Source organism: Haliaeetus albicilla, chromosome 16 (genome assembly GCF_947461875.1).
Source record: "Haliaeetus albicilla chromosome 16, bHalAlb1.1, whole genome shotgun sequence".
In the NCBI taxonomy this organism is placed as follows: domain Eukaryota; kingdom Metazoa; phylum Chordata; class Aves; order Accipitriformes; family Accipitridae; genus Haliaeetus; species Haliaeetus albicilla.
In genome coordinates this window covers 2,550,697-2,570,685 of record NC_091498.1, presented here as the reverse complement: position 1 = coordinate 2,570,685, position 19,989 = coordinate 2,550,697, and the positions used below count along the sequence as shown (strand labels likewise).

At 48.6% G+C, this 19,989-nt stretch overlaps 1 protein-coding gene across 1 annotated transcript in view; it reads right to left on the bottom strand.

The window, feature by feature from the left end:
• Positions 1 to 2,053: 2,053 nt before the first annotated feature.
• CSMD2 (CUB and Sushi multiple domains 2) overlaps positions 2,054 to 19,989 on the bottom strand; it is a 311,633-nt gene continuing 293,697 nt past the window's right edge. The window contains exons 60-71 of the mRNA XM_069802931.1: positions 18,950 to 19,123; positions 17,606 to 17,779; positions 14,475 to 14,548; positions 12,912 to 13,023; positions 10,833 to 11,012; positions 10,162 to 10,227; positions 9,433 to 9,594; positions 8,722 to 8,834; positions 7,880 to 7,967; positions 6,570 to 6,708; positions 5,822 to 5,998; positions 2,054 to 5,251 (exon numbers count right to left, since the gene is read on the bottom strand). Coding sequence (XP_069659032.1) covers positions 5,839 to 5,998; positions 6,570 to 6,708; positions 7,880 to 7,967; positions 8,722 to 8,834; positions 9,433 to 9,594; positions 10,162 to 10,227; positions 10,833 to 11,012; positions 12,912 to 13,023; positions 14,475 to 14,548; positions 17,606 to 17,779; positions 18,950 to 19,123 — 1,442 coding nt within the window. The 3' untranslated portion in view covers positions 2,054 to 5,251; positions 5,822 to 5,838. The remainder of the gene's footprint in view (positions 5,252 to 5,821; positions 5,999 to 6,569; positions 6,709 to 7,879; positions 7,968 to 8,721; positions 8,835 to 9,432; positions 9,595 to 10,161; positions 10,228 to 10,832; positions 11,013 to 12,911; positions 13,024 to 14,474; positions 14,549 to 17,605; positions 17,780 to 18,949; positions 19,124 to 19,989) is intronic.

Below are 19,989 nucleotides of genomic sequence, written 5' to 3'. Positions count from 1 at the left end.
CATCAGTGAAGCCGGCATGGGTAAAGCAGAAGCAGGACATCAAAGACCACATAACGCCCTTTTTTTAAAACAAATTTTGTCAATCACTACCAAGATGCAAGTTAATTGCAGTCAGTCATCGACAACAGGGGAGAGAGGAGGCATTCAGCAGCGAAAGCAACCTAATTAAAGCAAATTGGGGCATGCTGGAGCAGAAAGGCTGGAGCGCAGGGCTTGGAGGGATTGTGAGAAGATGGGGGCGCGGGGGTTCTGCGGACCCCGTTATCCCACCTCCCACTGCACAGAGCTCCGCTCGCAGCCCCGCTCCCTGCCTGGCACGGTTTTTCTGCCTCCCTTGACAGAGCTGACTAGACCTGATAAAACCTGCTAGAAAAGCAAAATAATCAATTCTGCATATAGAAGGGAATTAGCTTAGTGCTCTGGGAGGGGGCAGTGACAGGTAATTATTTCCTGGACCATGTGGATTTGGGCTCGAGTGAGGAAGCTGCTACTGGTCCTGCACTGGTGGCCGGGGAGGAACCAGTGCCTGCGCGGACAAAGCGAAGAAGTGGGAACGTCTCACGTGGGAACTGCAATAACTCAACCAGCAGCTCTTCAGCATGGTCCCGAGGACTGATGGGCTGCACCGTTTTGGCAGGGGCACAGAGCTTGCTCTTGCAGGCTGATTGTTGCAGCAATTAAACAGCTAATTTGTTGTCTGGCTGTGCCTTTCTCTAGGGCTTAAAGAGATTAAAGTTTTGCCCTGTTGCAGATATCTCATTTTACAGCCTTAGCTTTTAAGCTCCAAACCATCTCCTTTGGAGGCCCAGCCAGAGGAGGGGAGAAGGAACTGGAGGGGGACGGGGGCACAGGGTTGTCACCCCCCAGCGTCACTCTAAGCAGCATCGTTCCACTTTCCTGACCTCGGGCACGGAGCGAGCACCGAGAGCTCCCACGGCCCTTCCCGGCACGTCGGGTGTTGAGCCGCGTGGGGATGTCCGTGGGATGCTTTCGGCTCCTTTCTGACTGTCCTCAGAAACCAATGCTTCTTATATAGGCTGCAGCGAGGTGACTCCTACCTACACTGCAGAAGAAGGTGTCATACTGAGCCAGTGCTGCAGTAGGAAAACAGCTGGTGCGGGAACCCCGACGATAAGGCTTAATACAGGTCAGAGGAAAGACACGTCAACAAAGTCCACTGAGGAAACCAGAAATGAAAATGCACCTATTTATCACTGAAAAAATTCAGCAATCTCAAACACTCTCACACGACAGGAGACAGGTAACAACATATTCAGTGTCCCTTTCCAACTAAAAAATTCTCTGCCAAATTAATTTCCAACTTAAAAAGCAACGTGAGCTCAGCCTCCGACCTGGATCGAGAGAGACATTACCAGCAGTTGGTCTCACTTTGGGCAGTTGTGCTTTTTTTTTTTTTTTTAATAGCAACATTAAGAAATAAATCATAATTTTAAGGATTTTGTTTGTTTCTTTGAGGAGCGCGTTCAAGTACCTGCTTTCAAAGGGGCTGATCTGCTGTGACAGAGGATCTGCGAGCTCCCTGGCAGACCGAGCATCGATTCCTCGCTGGAGGGGTGGGACTACAGCTGGAATAACATCACATCCCATTAGCGCAGAGCAAGTGAGAAGAGAGGAGGGCGCCGAAAGGGACGGCAGACAGATGTTAGCTTCGTTTAGCTCCCTACGGATGAGCCGGCTGCCAGCCACGCAGCACGGACGGCATCCACATTGGGGCTGTCCTCCCAGGGCACCGCGCGGCGGGGGCTCCCCGGGGAGGCAGGGAAAACCCTGGCGATGGGGAAAGGGGTTCGCTCTTGCCTGAGCTCTCCGCCATTTACCGGTGCTGCGCCTTCCTGAGAACCGGGACGTGCTTCCGAGCAGCTGGGGCACGACGCCAACCGCGAGGGTCAGGGGCTTCCACCAGCCCCAGGGGCTCAGGCTCGTCCCTGCCGTCCTCGTGCACGTGTGTGTGTGCGTGTGCAGGTCGGCATCCCGAGGATCCTCGGAGAAACTTTGGCAGCTCATGAAAAAGGCACCAGAAGAATGTAAGAAAAGCAATGCAAAAATTTATATTTTATTTTAATTCAAAAATTTAAAATAGCTTTCAAATTCAGTAAAGTATGCCTGGACACGATGAAAAGCCTCATATACAGAGACAGATAAATTAAATTGTATATACTGCAGACAAGCCAAGTGTATGTATAGATTACATATTTACACTTTTATGTAAACCATATTTATACATTTTATTACATTTACAAAAAAAAGCTGATCTTCCACTACTGTTTACTACAATAATGAAAAAACATTTACATTGTGTTTTTTTAACTGTACAAACTTTTGATTCATAAAAATATATCTCTGTACAAAAGAGGGATTTTTTCATTTTTTCTTTTTTTTTTCTTTTTCTTTTCCTTTTTTCTTTTTTTTTTCTTTTTCTTTTTTTTTTTTTTTAACTTTTTTCCTTTTTTTTCAAACATAATGCAAGTCCTCTGGGCACAAGAATGGAGAATGTCACATATCGGGTCCCAGCCAGCTTGCAAAAAAATGGGATAACACCCCCCTCCACTTCCTTTGTTGTTTGGGCAACAGCAGAAAATGGTACTTAACGGGCTGAAAGCAGCAAGTCCTGTTTAAGTAGAGCCTCCCTTCTCCCTGCCTTGGTGTTAAAATATCACACGTTCATTTTACACACCTTGACGCAAGCTTCTCCTGGCTATTCCACCGAACGAGCGGGATTGAGAAAAGTCCAAAAAGCAAACGTGGGCTCTGCTGCTGCTGTGTGCGTGTGTGTACATCCCTGCCCTGCGCTCAGAGCAGCCTGCTCGGTGCGTGCCGGGGCTCAGCACCCTTTGCAGCTGGGAAAGGTTTTTTCCTCGAGCTCGGTGCCAGGAGCTTGGAAAGATTCAAGCTCTGCTGTTGTGGGAGCCTGCGAGGTGTTCGAGTTTTGGGTACTGAAAGAGGAGCCAGGACGTTGCTATCGTTGGCATCGGAGCACCAGGTAGAGCAAAACGGCGCTGCCTTCGGGATCTGCTACGCACGGGAGCCCGGTCCCTTGGCTGCGTTACCGGGGCTGGACAAAGACCAGGAGAATGGGCTGTGGGTTTGGCCAAGGGCACAAATGACAGAATAATTTAGGTTGGAAGGGACCCTGGGGCCAAATAGGGGCCAAGGAGAGCGGACCTGAAGGTAGGGACCAGCTCTCTACTTGCAGACGCAAGCAAAGGAGCCGGGGGAACAGCCCGGTCTCGTTACACCAGCGTAAAGGGGAGGCAGCTCCCTGCCTTCACCCAGGATGAGTTGGAGGGGAGATGTGCCTTGGCCCCAGACCCCAGTGCCACTGCAGCCCAGTCGGGCTCCCCTTTTTCTCAATTATCCTTCAGCTTGCTCTGGGCTCCATGTCCTACAAGCTGGAGGTGCCCAGAGAGCAGCAGGCACTGCCGCCAGCCCAGCCTGGCTACCCCGAAGGAATTTAGTCCCACAACCAGCTGGAAGGCGAAGCCATCTCCACCTGTCTGCGTGTTTGGCGTGAGCTGGGAGCGTGCCTTGCCGCAGGACACGGTCCGGCACTGGTCCTGAGCTACCTGTGTGTGCCCACCTGCACGCAGGCAGCGTCTCGGGGACTTCTGTCCGTGTTGGATTGGGGCTCTGCCTCACGCATGCACTTGCACCCACCTCTCGGGAATAAATCAGAGCACCTTTGCATGCTTTGGGGAGCAGAGATGGCATTTTTTGGCAGGCTGGCTGTTCAGCCATTAGGCTGCAGAATGCTGCTTACTCTAAGAGCGCTGAATAAGAGACAGAAGTAAAAAAAAAAAAAAAATTAAAAAAAATATTTATATATATACACACATGCACACACACAGAGTAAAAGAATAAACAAAACAGAAGAAAACTACCCTGTGGTTTTCATTAGACAAAACCTCAGCTGACATTAGGTAGGGGAAAGCCAGCATTTAAATGCAAGCATGGATGTAAACACCATCCCATTTGTTTTAATTCTGTCTTCCCTTCAAGTCTTCTGTAAGAAGCAGCTACTTCATTGACACATACTGCTCTACATCAGCTGTATTTCACTTGACTTACAGTTGGTAAAATGGCACTGTTGCGATCCTTGACTCCAGCCTGGCCTAAGAAACAGCGACTCAAACCAAACAGCCTAAACCCCCGAATCAACAAGAGCAGCCCTCCTCTTTATTAGAGGAGGACAGTGTCATCACAAAAGCATCATTCTCTTATAAGGGAGGAAAAATGTCAAGCTGCCTTATCTGCTCTCATGAAAGCCAAGGCAACCTTTCTGCCCCTGGGAAATAAAGGGAACAGCTTTGGATAGAAATTAAAACTCTTATTGCATTGCCATTTGGAGGATCAATATGGAAAGGGCAAAGGCTTTTGAATGTTATTGGGGGGGAATCGGTATTTGTTAGAGGTTTTTTTTGAAGAGGTTTTTGTCCCTTCGTGTCTGTCAGCAATTTCCCAATTAGGGTGTTTGGACACAGCTAAAATCAGCAGCTGCTGGGAGAGGGCCAGAGATGGGGGACGTTTTCTTATCAGCCTTGAGAGCTGCCTGAAACAAACACGGGGCAGAAGAAACGCAGCAAGGATGCCCAAAGGAAAATTAAATACGGGGAAGAGGAGAAAAGCTTGCAAAGTTTTGCTTCTCTCATTGAAAAGTTCCCATTTGAAAACTCTTCCTCTGCAAAAGCCCTGGGTTAGAAAAACAAAGAAATAACCCACAAAACCAAACAAAGACAAAGCAAGTACTCATCCTGTCCCGTACTGGTATTTTCCATAAACCTCAATCAGCACCTCGTGCAGTACAACCTGCTTTTGCCTCTTTGTTGTCCAAGCAATTCCCGAAGAGGGGGGCAGCTGGTGGGACCCCCAACACCCCACTGCTCCCTCCAGGAACATTATCGCCAGCAGCAGGTTGTAAAAGCCTTCCCGTCACCTCGTCTCCCAAGTCCTTCACTTCTTGACGTTGGGCTGAGACCCACTGGCAGGGTGGGAAAGAGGAGCTGTGCCGGAGCAGACCTTTGGTTGGCTTCGTTATCCACGGCGGGACGGAGAGAGTGGGTGAGGACGACAGAGGACAACTCAGCAGTCTCTCAGGAGTTAACGCAAAGTCCAACAAGGTGTAGCAGCTTCTCCACAGCCTCAACAAGGTCGGGAGGAGGGAGATGGCGAGGGAATGGATGGAGACTAGTGAGGTGAAACACAATCATCCACTAGACACCGACCCCGGAGGAATCTGGGTCAATGGGAAAAGAAGGGCAAGAGAGAAGCAAACAGCTTGTTATTACACACAGAAATGCTGGGAGAGCCTGCAATGGCTTCGTTATCTCAAACTAAGAACGTTCCAGTCTGGAAGTGCTCTTACAGTCCACAGGGTACTTTTGTTTATGACATTAAGTTATTTCTCCGTGCCTGTGCAGTAGAACTTTTAAACCCCTTGCTCTACCCTCCTCTGATCGCTGTGCAAAACACCCTGTCTGGAGTCACACAGCAAACGATCTCTCTCAGAGACTCATTTTTTCCTTCACGCAGTCACTGTTCTCAGGTCCCTGTTCACAGGGCTATTTGGATTTGCTTTGCCAACTGCTCCCCAGGACGTCGTGCCCCAACCGGCAGCGAGTGCCTGAGACCCAGAGATGGGGATGCTGGTTTGGTTCTTGCCCCGGGCAGAGATGGTCTCCCGGGCAATCCGAATGGCTCCGGGTGCTCCTTTGAACCTCTGCTTCGATACAGCATTTAAAAAGCAACAAAAGCGAGGAGAGGGGTGGCACTGTCCCGCTCTCCCGCTCCCTTTCTGCCCACTCACCGCAGAGGGGACGGGTGCTATACGGCCGTGCACACAGTGCTGACTGTGAACTCCGTCTCGTTGGCCATGATGTCTGTGGGCTGCAGGTTTCGGTCGTACATCGGATTTTCAAACGTTGCTCGGACGTTGGTGTTTTCATGGCCCGCATAGCCATTGAATGGGACTTTTGGTCTTCTCCTGCGGGATGTCAGAGAGAAAATGCAGAGAGGTCACGGCTACTGCTGCTGTAGCCAGCTGAACAGCCCTGATGAGAAGTCAGTGGAAAGGAAAAAGCTGCTTTTGAAGAGGGTAAACACCTGGGGATACAGCAGAAGGGATCTATAGAAAAATCTTACTATAGATTTGTAGCACAGGCAGCTCCCTGGGCTTTGCTAAGTGTGCTCTCTCCGCAGAGCGGCCAGTCTGCACAATGCTTTGCAGCGCATCAACGTTTCCACAGCAATGCATCGATCAGGAGAAATAACTAATTTACAACATATGCAAAGCCAGCTTGAACGCTGAAGTATGAAATTTACTTTGCCTTATCCTACTTAATGTTGCCACAAATCTTATTAATGGTCATAAAAGCCCTCAACACTCTCTTCTCCTAACACCCTCGCCCCTCCACGCATGCTTGCTCTGTTATTTTTTCACCTTCTGAATTAAATGAGAAACCAGATCTAGGGGGAGTGCTTTTAAGTCAAGCTTGCAAGTATTTCTGTCAGCCCCCAATTTTGTTTCACCTACTAGCATCATTCCTGAAACCTACCTGTGTTTGTAGAGATAAAGCACAAACCCTGCAATAATCAGGGCTATGAAAGGCACAAGAATGGCAGCTGCCACAGAACTGCTGTTTGATGCAAAATGGTGTCCTATTGATTCTGGATCATTTTCCATCATGCTGATGTCTGAAACACAGCAGAAGTAAACGCATTTCAAAACACCGCTGTGGGAAATGGGGTTTGCTTGAGTTACAGGTTACATCTTCAAGAACAGAATAAGAAGGTTAGAAGTGCTGCTGTAAAAGGTAATCAAAAGCTTCTGAGGTGCATGAAGAATGGTTTGGAGATCTAGCCTAGCTCTGACATCATCATTTATTCAGAACAGCAATTAAAGAGAGATGTAAACAGATTTATCTTACCAAAATACTCAAACTTGGATGCTTAAAGTTAGGCTTTAAGGGAGACTTTCAAAGGCTGCAATAATGAACATCTAATTCTCCATAAAGGTGACAAGACTCCAGGGTCAGTTTCCAAAAATCCTAAGAGATGGAGGAGCTCAAGCCACATTTTAAGAGATATTTAGGAGCTTAGACCTTGGCTTGTCTAAGCTCTCAAGTGCCTCTGATTTCTGAAAGTGAGATGGAGACACTTTTTGGGGTAGCAATGGGACTTGGGCTTTAAGGTCAGATATCTGGCAGCATGGGGAAAAAAAAAAAAGCGTCCAGCTACTATTTGTGGCTCCAAACTCTTTCTGTCTTTGAAGAGAAACCTCTTTATTTAAATGCCTCGCTTGGTTCCCAAATTAAAAATTTTATTGTCGTGTTCTTTGTCTCCCACAAATCTTACGTTGAGGACGGGTTTCCCCTCCCTTGCCAGAATATCCAGTGTTCAATGTATTTAATATTTAAACACAAGCCAGGGCAGAGCTACTGCATCCATCATACCGGGAGGAATTGGAGGTGAGAAAGAAACAAGGCGCAGGGTGCACATGCGGACAACGGAGAACTCCTCTCCCCCACGCAGCACGGCACCGCTCTGCCTCAAACGTGGCGAAACAGAACCTGCTGTTTCAGATGCCACCATCTCCCAGCCCCTGGGGTACAGAGGTTTCGGGGCACTCAACTTCTCTACCCCAGTGGGTGGTTTGAGTTTTGCCAGTTCTCTTATAAATGATGTGCGGAGGGGAGCTGGAAAGGTTAAACCTGACGGTTCAAAACCAGCTATATGATCTGGCTCAGGGTGGTTGAAAATTAAAGCCAGGGCCAAGAGAAATGTTCCCTGTTGGAAAACCCTCCACTACCACCAAAATCTAGCTTTCAGCAATCAAGGGAAAAAGTAGGAATCAGAGGAAGTTTACCAAGTCTCTGAAGGCCAAACTGCCCAAAGCCTTTGCCACGCACAAAGCCCTGGTACACAAACGTGCCACTTGAAGACTCCGATGAGACCTGCAGTGACGGGAGAGCAGAGATCAACAGATTTGTTCAACACTTCCCTGGGATTTCAGCACCCATCTCATCACAGCCTCTTTCAAGTTCATGCACAGCGTTAATTTGATTCAATTCCCCATAAAATTGTGGAATTTTTTAAGAAGTCTGACTGCCCAACAACTTGTTAAGACTCTCACATCTCAAATGAAGGAAAAAAAAAAAAGAAAAAAATCTCATTTGCAATAAACTACAGAATACATTGCTGATTCAACAGGGATAGTGAAGGCTCTGGGCTACAACTGGCCACGGGTCAATCAGATGCACATTTCTTCTAAGCTCCAGTGGATTTCTTAAGGGCATGGGAAGTTACCAGACACAGAAATGCGGGTGAAAAGTTGACTCCGTAAGGGAAGATTAGCTCTTCTAACTTGATGTTTAACCGATATAAAAAGTTAAAACGGAATTAATCATGTTGGTTTCTCCTTTAGCGTTATCTGGAAGACTTACAGATTTAAAACCACAGGGCAATACAAAAACATACAGCTGCAAGGGAGCATGGAAGAGGCGACTGTCATGTAGTGTTATCTCGCATGCTGGAAGAATGCCCTAAGTCCCCCTCAAGCAAGCAGGTCACTGGAGGATAGCAGCCTCATCTGGCCACCAGCTAAGAGAATTATTCCCTCAGCTTCGGCGAGAGAAAAGCCGGGATTGCGATAGCAATGGGAGGAGTTGTGTGGGTGGGATTTTGCGCACGAGGTGCCCGTGCACTTACATGTCCATCTAGAGCCCATTTATCATTTTTGAACTTGTTGACAAAGATCTCCACTGGCCCTGTTATTTGATAAACCTGGAGAAGCAGGTGCATGTCTTCTTTCTTGTAAATGCCTGAAAAATAAGTGACTTTTAATCTCTAGATCACAATGACTCTATTGGAGTTTGAAGTAATTAACTTTCTACCTGAGAGAGTAGAGAAATCGCCTCATCATCTTAGAGTGGACAATAACCCCTCCTACCAACCCTATCAGCGGGACGCACTGGGAAACACACCACAAACACACAATCCCACGTCCACCCCCCAGGATATTAAAGACATTTTGCACATGGGAAGAGACTCAGCCGTTAGCGTTCAGGTTAAGTTGCTGGATCAGTAACAACCTGGTGCTCCGTGGAGGGCAGGGACAAGGAGCACTCACATCATTTAACCTTGGTTATCTTAAACGACAAGTCTGCTCCTCCAGCACACAGGGAATGGACGATGGACTGGGCTCAGCTGCCTTTCAGGTAGAGGCAAAGCAAACTCAGGTACCTGATTTTGTTTGGTTTGGTCCAATCAAAGATTGGAGACTTCAAACCTGGGTGGTTCTGTAAAGCTCTATCAGAGCATCAACATCACTCATATAGTGGAGCACGCTGCCCCTCACCCTGTGATACCGCGCTTATGACAAGTGTAAATCCCTACACACGGCCACGTCGGCTCCCTTACCAGACACCTGGAGCTCCACGCCACTGTGGTCTATCAAAGTGGCGTTGACTTTACTGGTGGCAGGGTCGAAGCTAGTGACAGACAGCATCGCAGGCTGCTTTTTCCCCATGTATTCGTAGGAGCCTTTCCAAAGGGAATTCCTCGCAAACACATCAGCAGGCACTAAAAACCACAACAATTGGGGATGCAGAAAAACAAGAGCATTGCCATGTATTTCCATTTTTCAGAAATCAAAATAGAGCAAATTTCTTTGAGTTCACAAATACATATTTAAATATCTCAAATCCCACCCACTCTCTGTGTTATCATCACTGAGTACAAAGCCAAAGAGAGAAGAACAAACAAGCTGATGACTTTAATTTTGTTGTTTTGACAAAAAATGCCACTGAAGTTTTAAAAACAAACCAACCCCCAAAATAATTTCTTGGGAAAAGCTAACAAAACCCATTTTTTTAAAAAAAGGTCTACTGTAAAACATCCTAGAGGGCTCGAATCTCTGGAGTGCCCTGGGAAGGGCAGTGGATGTTGGTGCCTGACTCCCTTAAGGCTCTTGTCCATTATCAACAGGACGGGGCACGCAGGCTGCTTTCACCAGCCCAGCAGTTTCGAGATCTGCAAGGAACAGCTGGGTTTCTGGCTGCCCTGGGGAACGGATGGGATGGAAGGACCTGGTAAGGTCCAAATCTAGTACTAATGCATCCCATGGAAAAGCAAACCCCGCTACGGTACCTGACACCTTGGCGAGTGGTGGGTCCCGTGCGGTACCAACCGGCCTTCCGCTGGGGCGGACATCAGCTGAAAGAGAGGAGCAGACCACAGCCGGTGAATATTGTGGTGTCTGATGCTGTTGAGACACTTGTACTGCGCCGGTGCTAGCAGAGGACAGCCTTTGGCTGGCACTGCTCACACACGTAATGTGGCTGCTCGTCCCTGCGTACAAGGGCTTTGGACGGGTTCCTGCCCAGCCCATTTGAAACAGCACAAAGCTTCATTTACCGTCCTCCCCTGCCATCTGCTCCAAACCAAGGTGTCCAGGGAGAGCTACTGCGCTCCACGGGAGCCACACAGCTCTATTTCAAGATTAGACCATTATGTGTTCCTGATCTAGGACTTGGAGGCAGGTAAAAGGTTGGTGAGGTAAAGAACAATCTTTGTCTTGTGCAGATCCTTCTAGATCCGAACCAGCAGGCAGAAAATCCCCTAGCTGCCTCTCCCCTGGGAGCTGCACAGGACCCTACGAGAACTGTGGTCCCTACAGCCAGCTCAGCCAGACAAACGCGACTTCTGGAGCGCTGGTGTAGGTCTAAGAGAAGAGCCGTTTTCTCTTGGGCTGCACTGCTCCCCTCTGCAGAGGTGCAGGCAAACGCGAAACCGGGGTCATGCAAGCCCAGAGCTTTTACCGAGGCAAATAGGTGGTTTTCCCGTCCAGCTGCCATCTGCTTTGCAGGTGCGATGCTCAGATCCTCCGGTGAGATAGTACCCGCTCTGACAGGAATAGATCAAGGTGTAGCCCAGAGATGGCAAATCCAGAGCACCGACGTTGGCGTGGGAGGGGGTCTCCGGCTGCTTACAGTGGTGAGCTGAAAAGCACAAAGAAAAAGGAGATGAGACACCATCCAGTCGTACACGGAAAGGCAGAAGAGTGACACCATCACGTCAGCAGGGACAGAGATCTCTTAGAAGAGCTTTTTTCAGCAAAAGCTTTCTCTGCTTACTGAGGGAGACAATGCCATGCCTGGATTTTTCCCAGCCTGATGAATTAATGAGACCGCTTCCCATGCTTCGCTGGCTAGATTGCTCTTTCTGGCTAAAGCTCTCAGGGGATCCTTCGCTTGGTTCCAGCTTTCATGAACTGAAGATCAGGCTCTGCCACCCCCCACCTTTTAAGGGGAAAAAAAGTCAAAACCAAATGATGCTAAATACACCCTCCTCCTTCCTTTGACCCCAGAATTTTGTCTGAGGTCTATCTACAGACTGAAGAACGCCTTTACAGGACATCGAGACCCGGTAAGTTAAGCCAGCGATTCCAGCGAGTGCATTACAGATTTGTTTTTGTATCATCTCTCTTCATAGGACCACTATCCTACTCATAATGTGCACATGCCTGTCCGTAGGATCAGACAGTAAGTCCTCAGAAGTGTGCAATAGTCATAAATTCCTATAATTGCTCAATAACTTTCAGGATTTGGCCACAGAAATGGAAACCGAGCTTGTCCAACTCCCTGCCACCAGAGCGAGCGTGTGCCCGCACTGCTCTATCAGGTCCTGCTGTAAATGTGTCACCACTTTCCTTGAGAAGTTACAACACAAAACGAATGAATCACAGAGCTGGGAAGCTCCCTCTCACCCATACTGTAAATTTGCCCTTTCTGCCGCTCTCAAACTGCTCATGAATGAAAACAAATCCTCAGCAGCCTTCATGAGGTATTATCTTAATCCTCGTTTTACAGAGGATGAAATATAAAATCCAGAAAGCTGAAAGACTAACCCGAACTCGCGTGGTCTGAGAGCCCCGGCTGCGAGCCCGCAGCCCAGCACTCATTAGCAGTAACTGCATCCAACTCCGCGCTGCGGACGGAGAAGGCTTTACACAAAACCTCAAGGCGACAACTCAGTAGTCCTTGCTGGCACGGGTAAGCCAAAACCATTTTCTATTTCAATGCACCTAGCACCAGGAGCAAAATCCCACGTACAGCCACAGCTGCTGCTGCATCCTTGCAGTCTTCCAATTCAGCAGAGAGAAGCCAGTGAATCTGGGGACGCGCTCCCACCACCTCGGCAAGCAGTGGAGAAGGGCAGCTCCTTCCAGGGTAATTGCCCCCCCTCTCCCCTGACGCTACGTGCAAGGGTTTTTAAAGGTGGGTGCCCCAGTTGGGCTGCCCGCAGAATGAGCGCCTACAGGGTTTGTTAGCGGAAAAATATCTCACCAATAAACCACCTCACAAGGGAGAGGAAAGAGCTTTTTAATACTTATGATACAGAGGCCGTGATGGATATTACCACTTAAATCCATTACATTAAACTCCTTCTGGTGTAGCAGGGAAAAGATGATGGACAGCTTAAAAGAAAGAGCAACACGTTATTAAAGATGAGGAGAAACACTACTCTGGCGGAGAGCCCTTCTGGCTAAATGTTAACCTTGGTCCCTGGAGCGTGAGCTCACATCTTGGCCATCAAATACTGTTCCAAAAGCACAAAACAAAGTCTCACCTGAAACTAAGTCTCTGAGGAAGGGACAAGCAAAAAAAATCTCATCTGAAATCAGAAGCAGCTGCTGGTGTAGTCATGTCAGGAGAGAAGTGATTGTGTGATCTCCCTTTTCTTCAAGAATATGTTTTGTCAGAGCTCCCCACCAAATTACCAGCTCTTCATAGACAGCAATTTGCACAGCGAAGCACGGCGAAGCACAGCAACAAAACAAGGCAACAGCATGGTTAAAGGCACCGGTTTCCTTTGACAAAACCTCTCCCAAGACTTACGGACGCAGTCCGGCTGCATGCCGCTCCACGTCAGGTTGGGGAGGCAGGTCCTGGTGGTGGAGCCCTGCAGCAGGTATCCCTTCTGGCACTTGAAAAAGATGATGCTTCCCACCTGTTACAACAGCAGATCAACCACTGAACTTTCTGGTGCAATGTGATTCACCCACGCTTGTAATACAGAAGTACTTCTATAAGTAATTTTCCATCTTCTATATGCTGGAGAGGGCAGTCACCTGCCTTCTGCCCTCTCCACCACGCCAGAGTCTGGTGTTGAGAAAGCTCCCAGAGCCCCTGGAAAGCTGCGGCCTTCAACTGTGCAGGGAGTTGCTTCTTTTAGTGATAGAGGCAAGGCTGCTTTGTCTTTTAAATATACCCAAAGCCAGCATCAAACATAGGTGCTGTTAGAATGGGCTGAAATTTTTGCCGAAAGGGATATTCATTACAACTAGTATCAACAAACATCCTGTAGCTACAATTATAAATGCCATTTTGGACTGTGAGTAGCAGAAAGGATCACAAAAACTGAAAACCGACTTTTCAGCATTTTTGAGGTATGCTTACTTTTTGCAGACTACCCACTTTTTTACATTTGGTTTCTACCAAATTATTATTATTTCAACCAAACCATTACTGTACGACGGGGCTCGCTCCCTGCTTCAGACAGGCTGGCAGTACGATGCTGTTTGGCTCCGAGCCCCGTTATTGCAACTGGATTTGCTTTAAAACCAGACTATGCTGGAACAAAATTGCTAAGCAGGGCTTTGAGTACCTTTCCCATCCTCCCTAGCAAGGCTGTACCACGCAGGCCACCTCCTCGCTGACCCTGCAGCCGGGTTTTATCACTCAGTCGCTTCTGGACTCTCAGCTGGGTGCTGCGGTCCCCTGGGTACCGCATCCAAAGGCACCGGTTCTCCGTGACACGCTCTGCTCCAGCCACCATCTCGTCCCCTGCGCGAGCACGGGAGGTGGTTCCGCTACGGCGTGCAGCTCTCAGCCTGGCAACCCTTACAGAAGTCAGACTTACGGCGTCTCTGTCTCTTTATTAATTAAAAACTAGAATTAATTCATTAAAACCCAGGATTAAGGTAACTATTAGCAGCAAAACTGGAAGATCCGCTCTGGCAGGAGTAGCCCCATGGAATCAACTATCCCAGCCCCGCGCCCAGCTCCGTCGCAGCAGGGAACGGGCACCCGCGGGGACGGCAGCGGAGGCTGGAGATGGAGCACCCCCGGGGAATCGCTTTGCTTTTTTTCTCTCCTTTCCACGGATTTCACACCGTACGGGAGCTGAGATTAAGAAAACCACCTACAGAACTTGGTCTGAAAATTAATGGAAATTATGTCTCCAATGTGAATATTAATTACACTAATAACTATTAATTAGCACTATAATTAATTATCATAAATAATGCATTGCCAGTTAATCCCATACAAACGCACTCTGAGCTCTAATGGAGCACGCCAGGATGTCCTGCTTACGGGAGGACACATTAATCCACGTCAGGACTCAGACGCGGACTAACCACAGCAAATATCGGGGCGCAGCCGGTGCCGAGCCAGTACCTGGTAGCCCTGGGAGTTGTTCTGCATCCCAAAGAGAGGCACGCCGGGGTCTGCGCACGTCGTGAGGCTGGGGTCTGAAAAGAAAAGAACAGAAACGGTGTTTTAAAGGAGCAGTTGGGGAAGCCACATCAGAGCTCTTGCTCTCCACACAGAAAGATCGCGCTGCGCCTTTGCATCGAGACAGAAATATTTTGCTACAGAAGGAATACATAGCAACAAGGAAAAATACACGGATCTTTTTGTTCCTTAAATCCCTGACTGTTGCAACGCAAACTAACCAGAGGCACTCTATCCCCCAGGAGAAAATGCAAGAACATAAATCTCGTGTCAGGGACGACTCCCGTCCCTTCCCCTGTTCTATACACGAGGAGCGAAGCCCCCGAGCCCTCCGCTCCCACCGGCCACCCCCCGCCCCGAAGGCTGCGGTGACCCTGTCCTCTCCCGCCTCCTGGGTCGGCACCTTCGTCCTTCGGGGCTCAGCTCGGCTGTTGCTCGCATGCTCCCCTTGGAACCTCGCTATTTCGTCGTGATCGATGGGGGCTGGAAATCTTAATGCATCTCAGATACATAATGTCTCTTTACGCCTCGTTCGGTCTCAATCTATCAGAAGATGAATATACACGATTCAGCAGGAATACCTGCTGCTACTCTGCTAGCATCTATCCTTTTTTTTTCCCAGCGTGTCGACAGTAACAGGGCATCAACAGAATTAAGGCAGAGATGCATCACATTAATATGAGCATCCCAAACTGAGCGACGGAAACTGAAGCTTCTGTCTGAAAGGCAGTTCAGCAGCAGGTTCCCTGCTCCTTGGGATCACGGGTTTGAGCTAAGGTGCGATGCTGCCCACAGGGATGCTCGGGTACCCGGCCAGGGCAGCTACGTTAGCAGGGAGCTGGAGCATCGCAGGATCTTAGTGCGATCGGATGACAGTCTGCTCTGGATTCCCAGCCTTCTTTCTTCAACTTGCTCAACGTTGCTACGAGAAGGACCATAAGCTCCACGGCAAACCCCTCTCTACACTTACTTGAAATACTCCAGTTGTATGGGATTGTGCAAGACAAGAAATAAACTAAGAAAAGTCTCCACAATCCAACACAGAGAGACAGAAGTGGCCTGCCACTACAGCCTGCAGCTATAGGACAACGAAGCACAACTTCTGTGCCTAATATCACGGTTGTTTATTTTTATGCTTTTATTCCTTATGATCTGACTAATCGGTCTCTTCACACTGAAACATTAGGCACTTGTTGGTGTCGTCCCCAGGTCCCTGGAGCTGCAGCGAGTACCTAAACAAGGGATACAAAATGTGGCCAATTTGGGGCTGCGGCGCACAAACTAATTCATTTTCAGTCATTTGGTTCTGCTGAGCTATCGTCGTTTATCACTGATGCAGTTTCCATGGAAGCCCTCAGATAAATCACAGTGTCTAAAATAAATAAATAAATAAAGAGCCCCATTGCTGGATGAAGTCGCAGGTGATGGATGGCAGAGGGTGGAGGGCAAAGCCTCGGTCTCCTGGCTGCATCTGGGGGGGTCTGTGGTGCTGGGAATCTAACGTGTCTCAAAAACGGGTGAGATCTGAATAAATACAACACTTTGGGTTCAGCTGCTTGTGTCGGGAACTGACATTTTGGGTTAAGACACACAAATCTTCTCCCTTCTCATGGTTTGTTTTGGGGAGACAAATTCTAAGTATTTCATCAGTAGCATGAAGAGCTGTATTTGCTGGGTTCAATCATAGGTGGCTCTGGAGGGCTGGGTGCCATGTACGTACGACAGGATCCCGGACAAGGATTTGCAAGAAAGCGATGAAGCATTTAAACCCAATGTTTACAACGTAGGCAGGTGTTCCCAACTCCGTACGTGAGAAAGCTCCTGGTGAAATCAATAGGAAGCTTGGAGGTTCAGGCCACGAGGGTTTTTACATTACTGTAATTGGTGATGGATTTAAGATGCAGCTAGAACGACTGAAAACTGTGGAGAACAACCTGAGATCTGTTTCTGCCCCAGATGCCCACATAAGGTGATGATGGTGGTGTTCAGGCAGACAGTTAAGGTAACAGCACACAGCCCGTGCTGTTTATCACCGCAGGAGCCCTCGAGTTCAAGAATGTAGCCAGAGTTTTAAACAGGTGAAGAATGCTGTGACTAATTGTGATTATATACCTCCCAGAGGTTTCAAAGGGTTCTGAAGTGCCAGAAAATGGGCACCTGAAGAACGTGTGGAAATTTCAGCCTGAATCCCAACACTGCAGCTAGGCAAAGCCATTTGTAGGATTTCGAACGCTGTATATAGCACTTTCATACTTCTAGGAGTTGCCAGTCTGGATATAATTCAAAGGCGGCAGAGAACCTAAGAGCTCTCGCATGCACCCCTTAGGCAGAACTTGGTTTTGCTGCAGTTTCCATGAGCAGAAGAGCTATGCTCCAGCAGCCCATGGCTGCTCTCTGCGGTCAAATTGCATTTTCAGTCCCATCGCTGATAGCGATACCGTGCATCCCCACAGAGCAGCGTGCTGGGTTGGAGGTCCCCGAGGAAGCCTGGAAGCAGCACAGCGACCAGAGCCCAGCACTGTGCAAAGACAACAGATTTGACATTGGCAGGGGTGTAGCAGCGCGGTACAGGGCACAAGTGCAGGTGCAATATTGCCACTGCCCCCAGCCCCAGAGGTAACTCAGGCAGCACCAGCCTTTGGGACCTCTGCGTGGTGCTAACCCTCTGCAGGCTCTCACGCAGCCCTCCAACCTTATACCCCGGGTTGCAAATGTCAACCTGCAAGTTCTGCAAAGGAACTTCTCTCTCCTGCCCACCGGCAGCCCAAGCACAGTGCTGACGAGCAGTAACAGGGAGGAGATCGTCTTCCTCGGACGTACTATGTATCGACCGCCATCGGGGACAGGCGCTGAATCTAAGCGGCAAGCCCCAAGAGAAGGAGATGAGTCGTTTACCACCAGCTAGTACGCGCAAACCAAAAGCATCATCCCTGTACACTCTTGATTTTCAGGGGAACAAAGTACTAATTTCTGCAAACACAGAAAAGAAAACCAACTTTGCAGCAAATGGAAAAGCGAGGCGACCGCTCAAAGCTCTTTGCTTGTAGTTGCAAGACAGAGGAGTCTCCCCATACCTATGCAGCTGGGCTGGGTCCCGCTCCATGTCCCATCGGACTGGCAGAACCTCCGGGCTGATCCCACCAGCACGAGCGGGGCTAAGCAGGAGAAGGAGACGGAAGAGCGGTACGTGAAGCCTCTGTCCTCCCTCCTGCCTTGAGCGGGTATCCCCGGATCACCGCAGAACACAGCTGCAATGGGCAGAGAGACAAGCGGATTGTGATGAACCTTCTCGAGAGCAAGCAATGTTAATAAGCTAAAGATGGGTCTATTAACAGCCCAAACCTTACCACTCCTTGCCATCAAACTCTGTGATTGACTAGGGAATTAGTAGTGGCAGAAGGTGTTGCTGGCTACTTTCTTTGTAATTCTCTCTTTTTGCCAATTGCTCTTAATTACCTTCCACCTTCTTCCCCATCTTTTCTTTTTTTTTCCCCTAACAGCATGCTTAGCTTTAAAATGTATCTCTAATTGCATGATGTCATATTGCTATATGGTTCCATGTCACGCAGAAAGCCCGTTAATTATACAAGATCCAGGGAAAGGTGCAAAGAACACAGCGAGGGCTTTGTACGATTTAATATGAAAATGGCTATTGTGCAGCTGCCAGCCACTCAGCCAAGAAACTCAAATCTGCCTTCATCGTTATGAGACATTTAACTAATTTTTTTGCATTAGCTATTGTATCAAGCACACAGGTTTCCACCCAGCCAAAGCGCTGCCTTCACAAAACACTCCTGACTTCTGCTGCAACAACACAGCGCCCTTTGCCAAAGGTTGTTTTCCCTGCAGCCTTTGGCAGTTTCGAGAGCCCTGACTGCAGAAGACTCAGTCACTGGGCAGACACACGGACAAACAGCGAGTTTTAAGGATGCTGGGTGGACAGGAACATGCAAGATCTCCAGACTTGTTGCGAACATGACCTCACGTCTCCGTTACAAGAGGTGGAGCGCCTGACTGCGTCCCGGCGGCCACTACCACCTCCTCGTCACAGAGATGGCGAACCGAGACTCCCAGCAATTTGGCTGCTGTCGGGAGGTCGGGAGAGCATTCAGACTTCTGGCTACAGGCACACACATCATGCTTTTTTTTTCTGGCATGCAAAACTCCTGCTGACTTCAGATAATGCAAGACTTCCCTTGGGCTTAGAGGTAGGAAGCACAGTAACCAGATATTTAACTTCTCGCGTACTGAGAATAGTCCATCCATAGCCTCTACGATACTGCCAGGCAAGGCAGAGTTGACACTAAAATCAGCTACATGGAGACCAGCGATGTTGGAGAGAGAGCATCAAACGACTGAGTTTTAAGCATAGCCCTCCACCCACGTCACGCGCGAACGCGTAGACGCTGCCTACTCACGAAAGCACTGAGGAATTTCCCCGCTCCACGTCCCGTTCCCCTCGCAGGTCAGCACAGCGGGCAGGGAGAGCTGATACCCCTCCAGGCAGGCGTAGCTCACGCTGGAGCCCCAGCTGAAATCCGAGCCCACGACTTTCCCGTTGGGGATGGCTTGTGGGGATTTACAGACGATAGCTGATCGAAAAAGAAAAGCGCGCTTGGTTCTGCTGACTTCTCGGGCGCAGTTATTTCCATTAACAAGCAAATTCATGTAGGATCAAAGTTACATTCTGCTCTCAAAGAGCACCTCCTGGGACTGGCCTAGCAGGGGGCTGTACAAACTTCTCCAGCTGTGCATGCAGTTGTAAACCCCAGGATTTTACTTTGAAGTTTGGAGTTAACCAAATCCCAAATCTCAAAGTCAGACTTCTGAGTCAGTGTTCATTTTCAGCTGAAGGTAAGAATCCACCCCAACTTAGTGCGAAAACTCATCTACGATTCCCTGAAAGATTCATACGTCTTTGGACAACCTGGCTGAGTTTCAGATTAGCAGTTGAATCAACAACCAGCGTGTATTTCATCCACTCTAGGAGTGTTTTAATATGACATTTTTGCAGTGCTTTTCTTTTCAGCTCAGGGGAGCAACTGGGAAAGATGCTAAGCTTATGCAAATCAACCTGGCCTCCAAATGAGACTCTGGCCACATTCTGGATTATTCCTGCAACATTAGCTCAGTGGAGAGAATCAGAGAGGAGTGTAAGAATTGCTCTTTACAGCCTCTGAAGGAACTAGAGTGTATTTGGAAGTTTCTATGTGGTCTGCATTTATATCAGAATCGTGACAGGTGAATTTTCCAGATTGCTAAAGAAGTACAGAGGTGCTGCTACGAGCCTTATCTACACTTGGTGGGTGAGTAAAAACACTCGCAGAAGAGATCCAGTCTGTCCTGCAACTGCTCTATTATTTCCCTTTCCTATCTCTGAACTACAGAGGCAATCTCAGAACTGAAAAATAACGAAAGGAGTTGGAAAAGAACATTTTTCAGACTTCTAGATGATGTC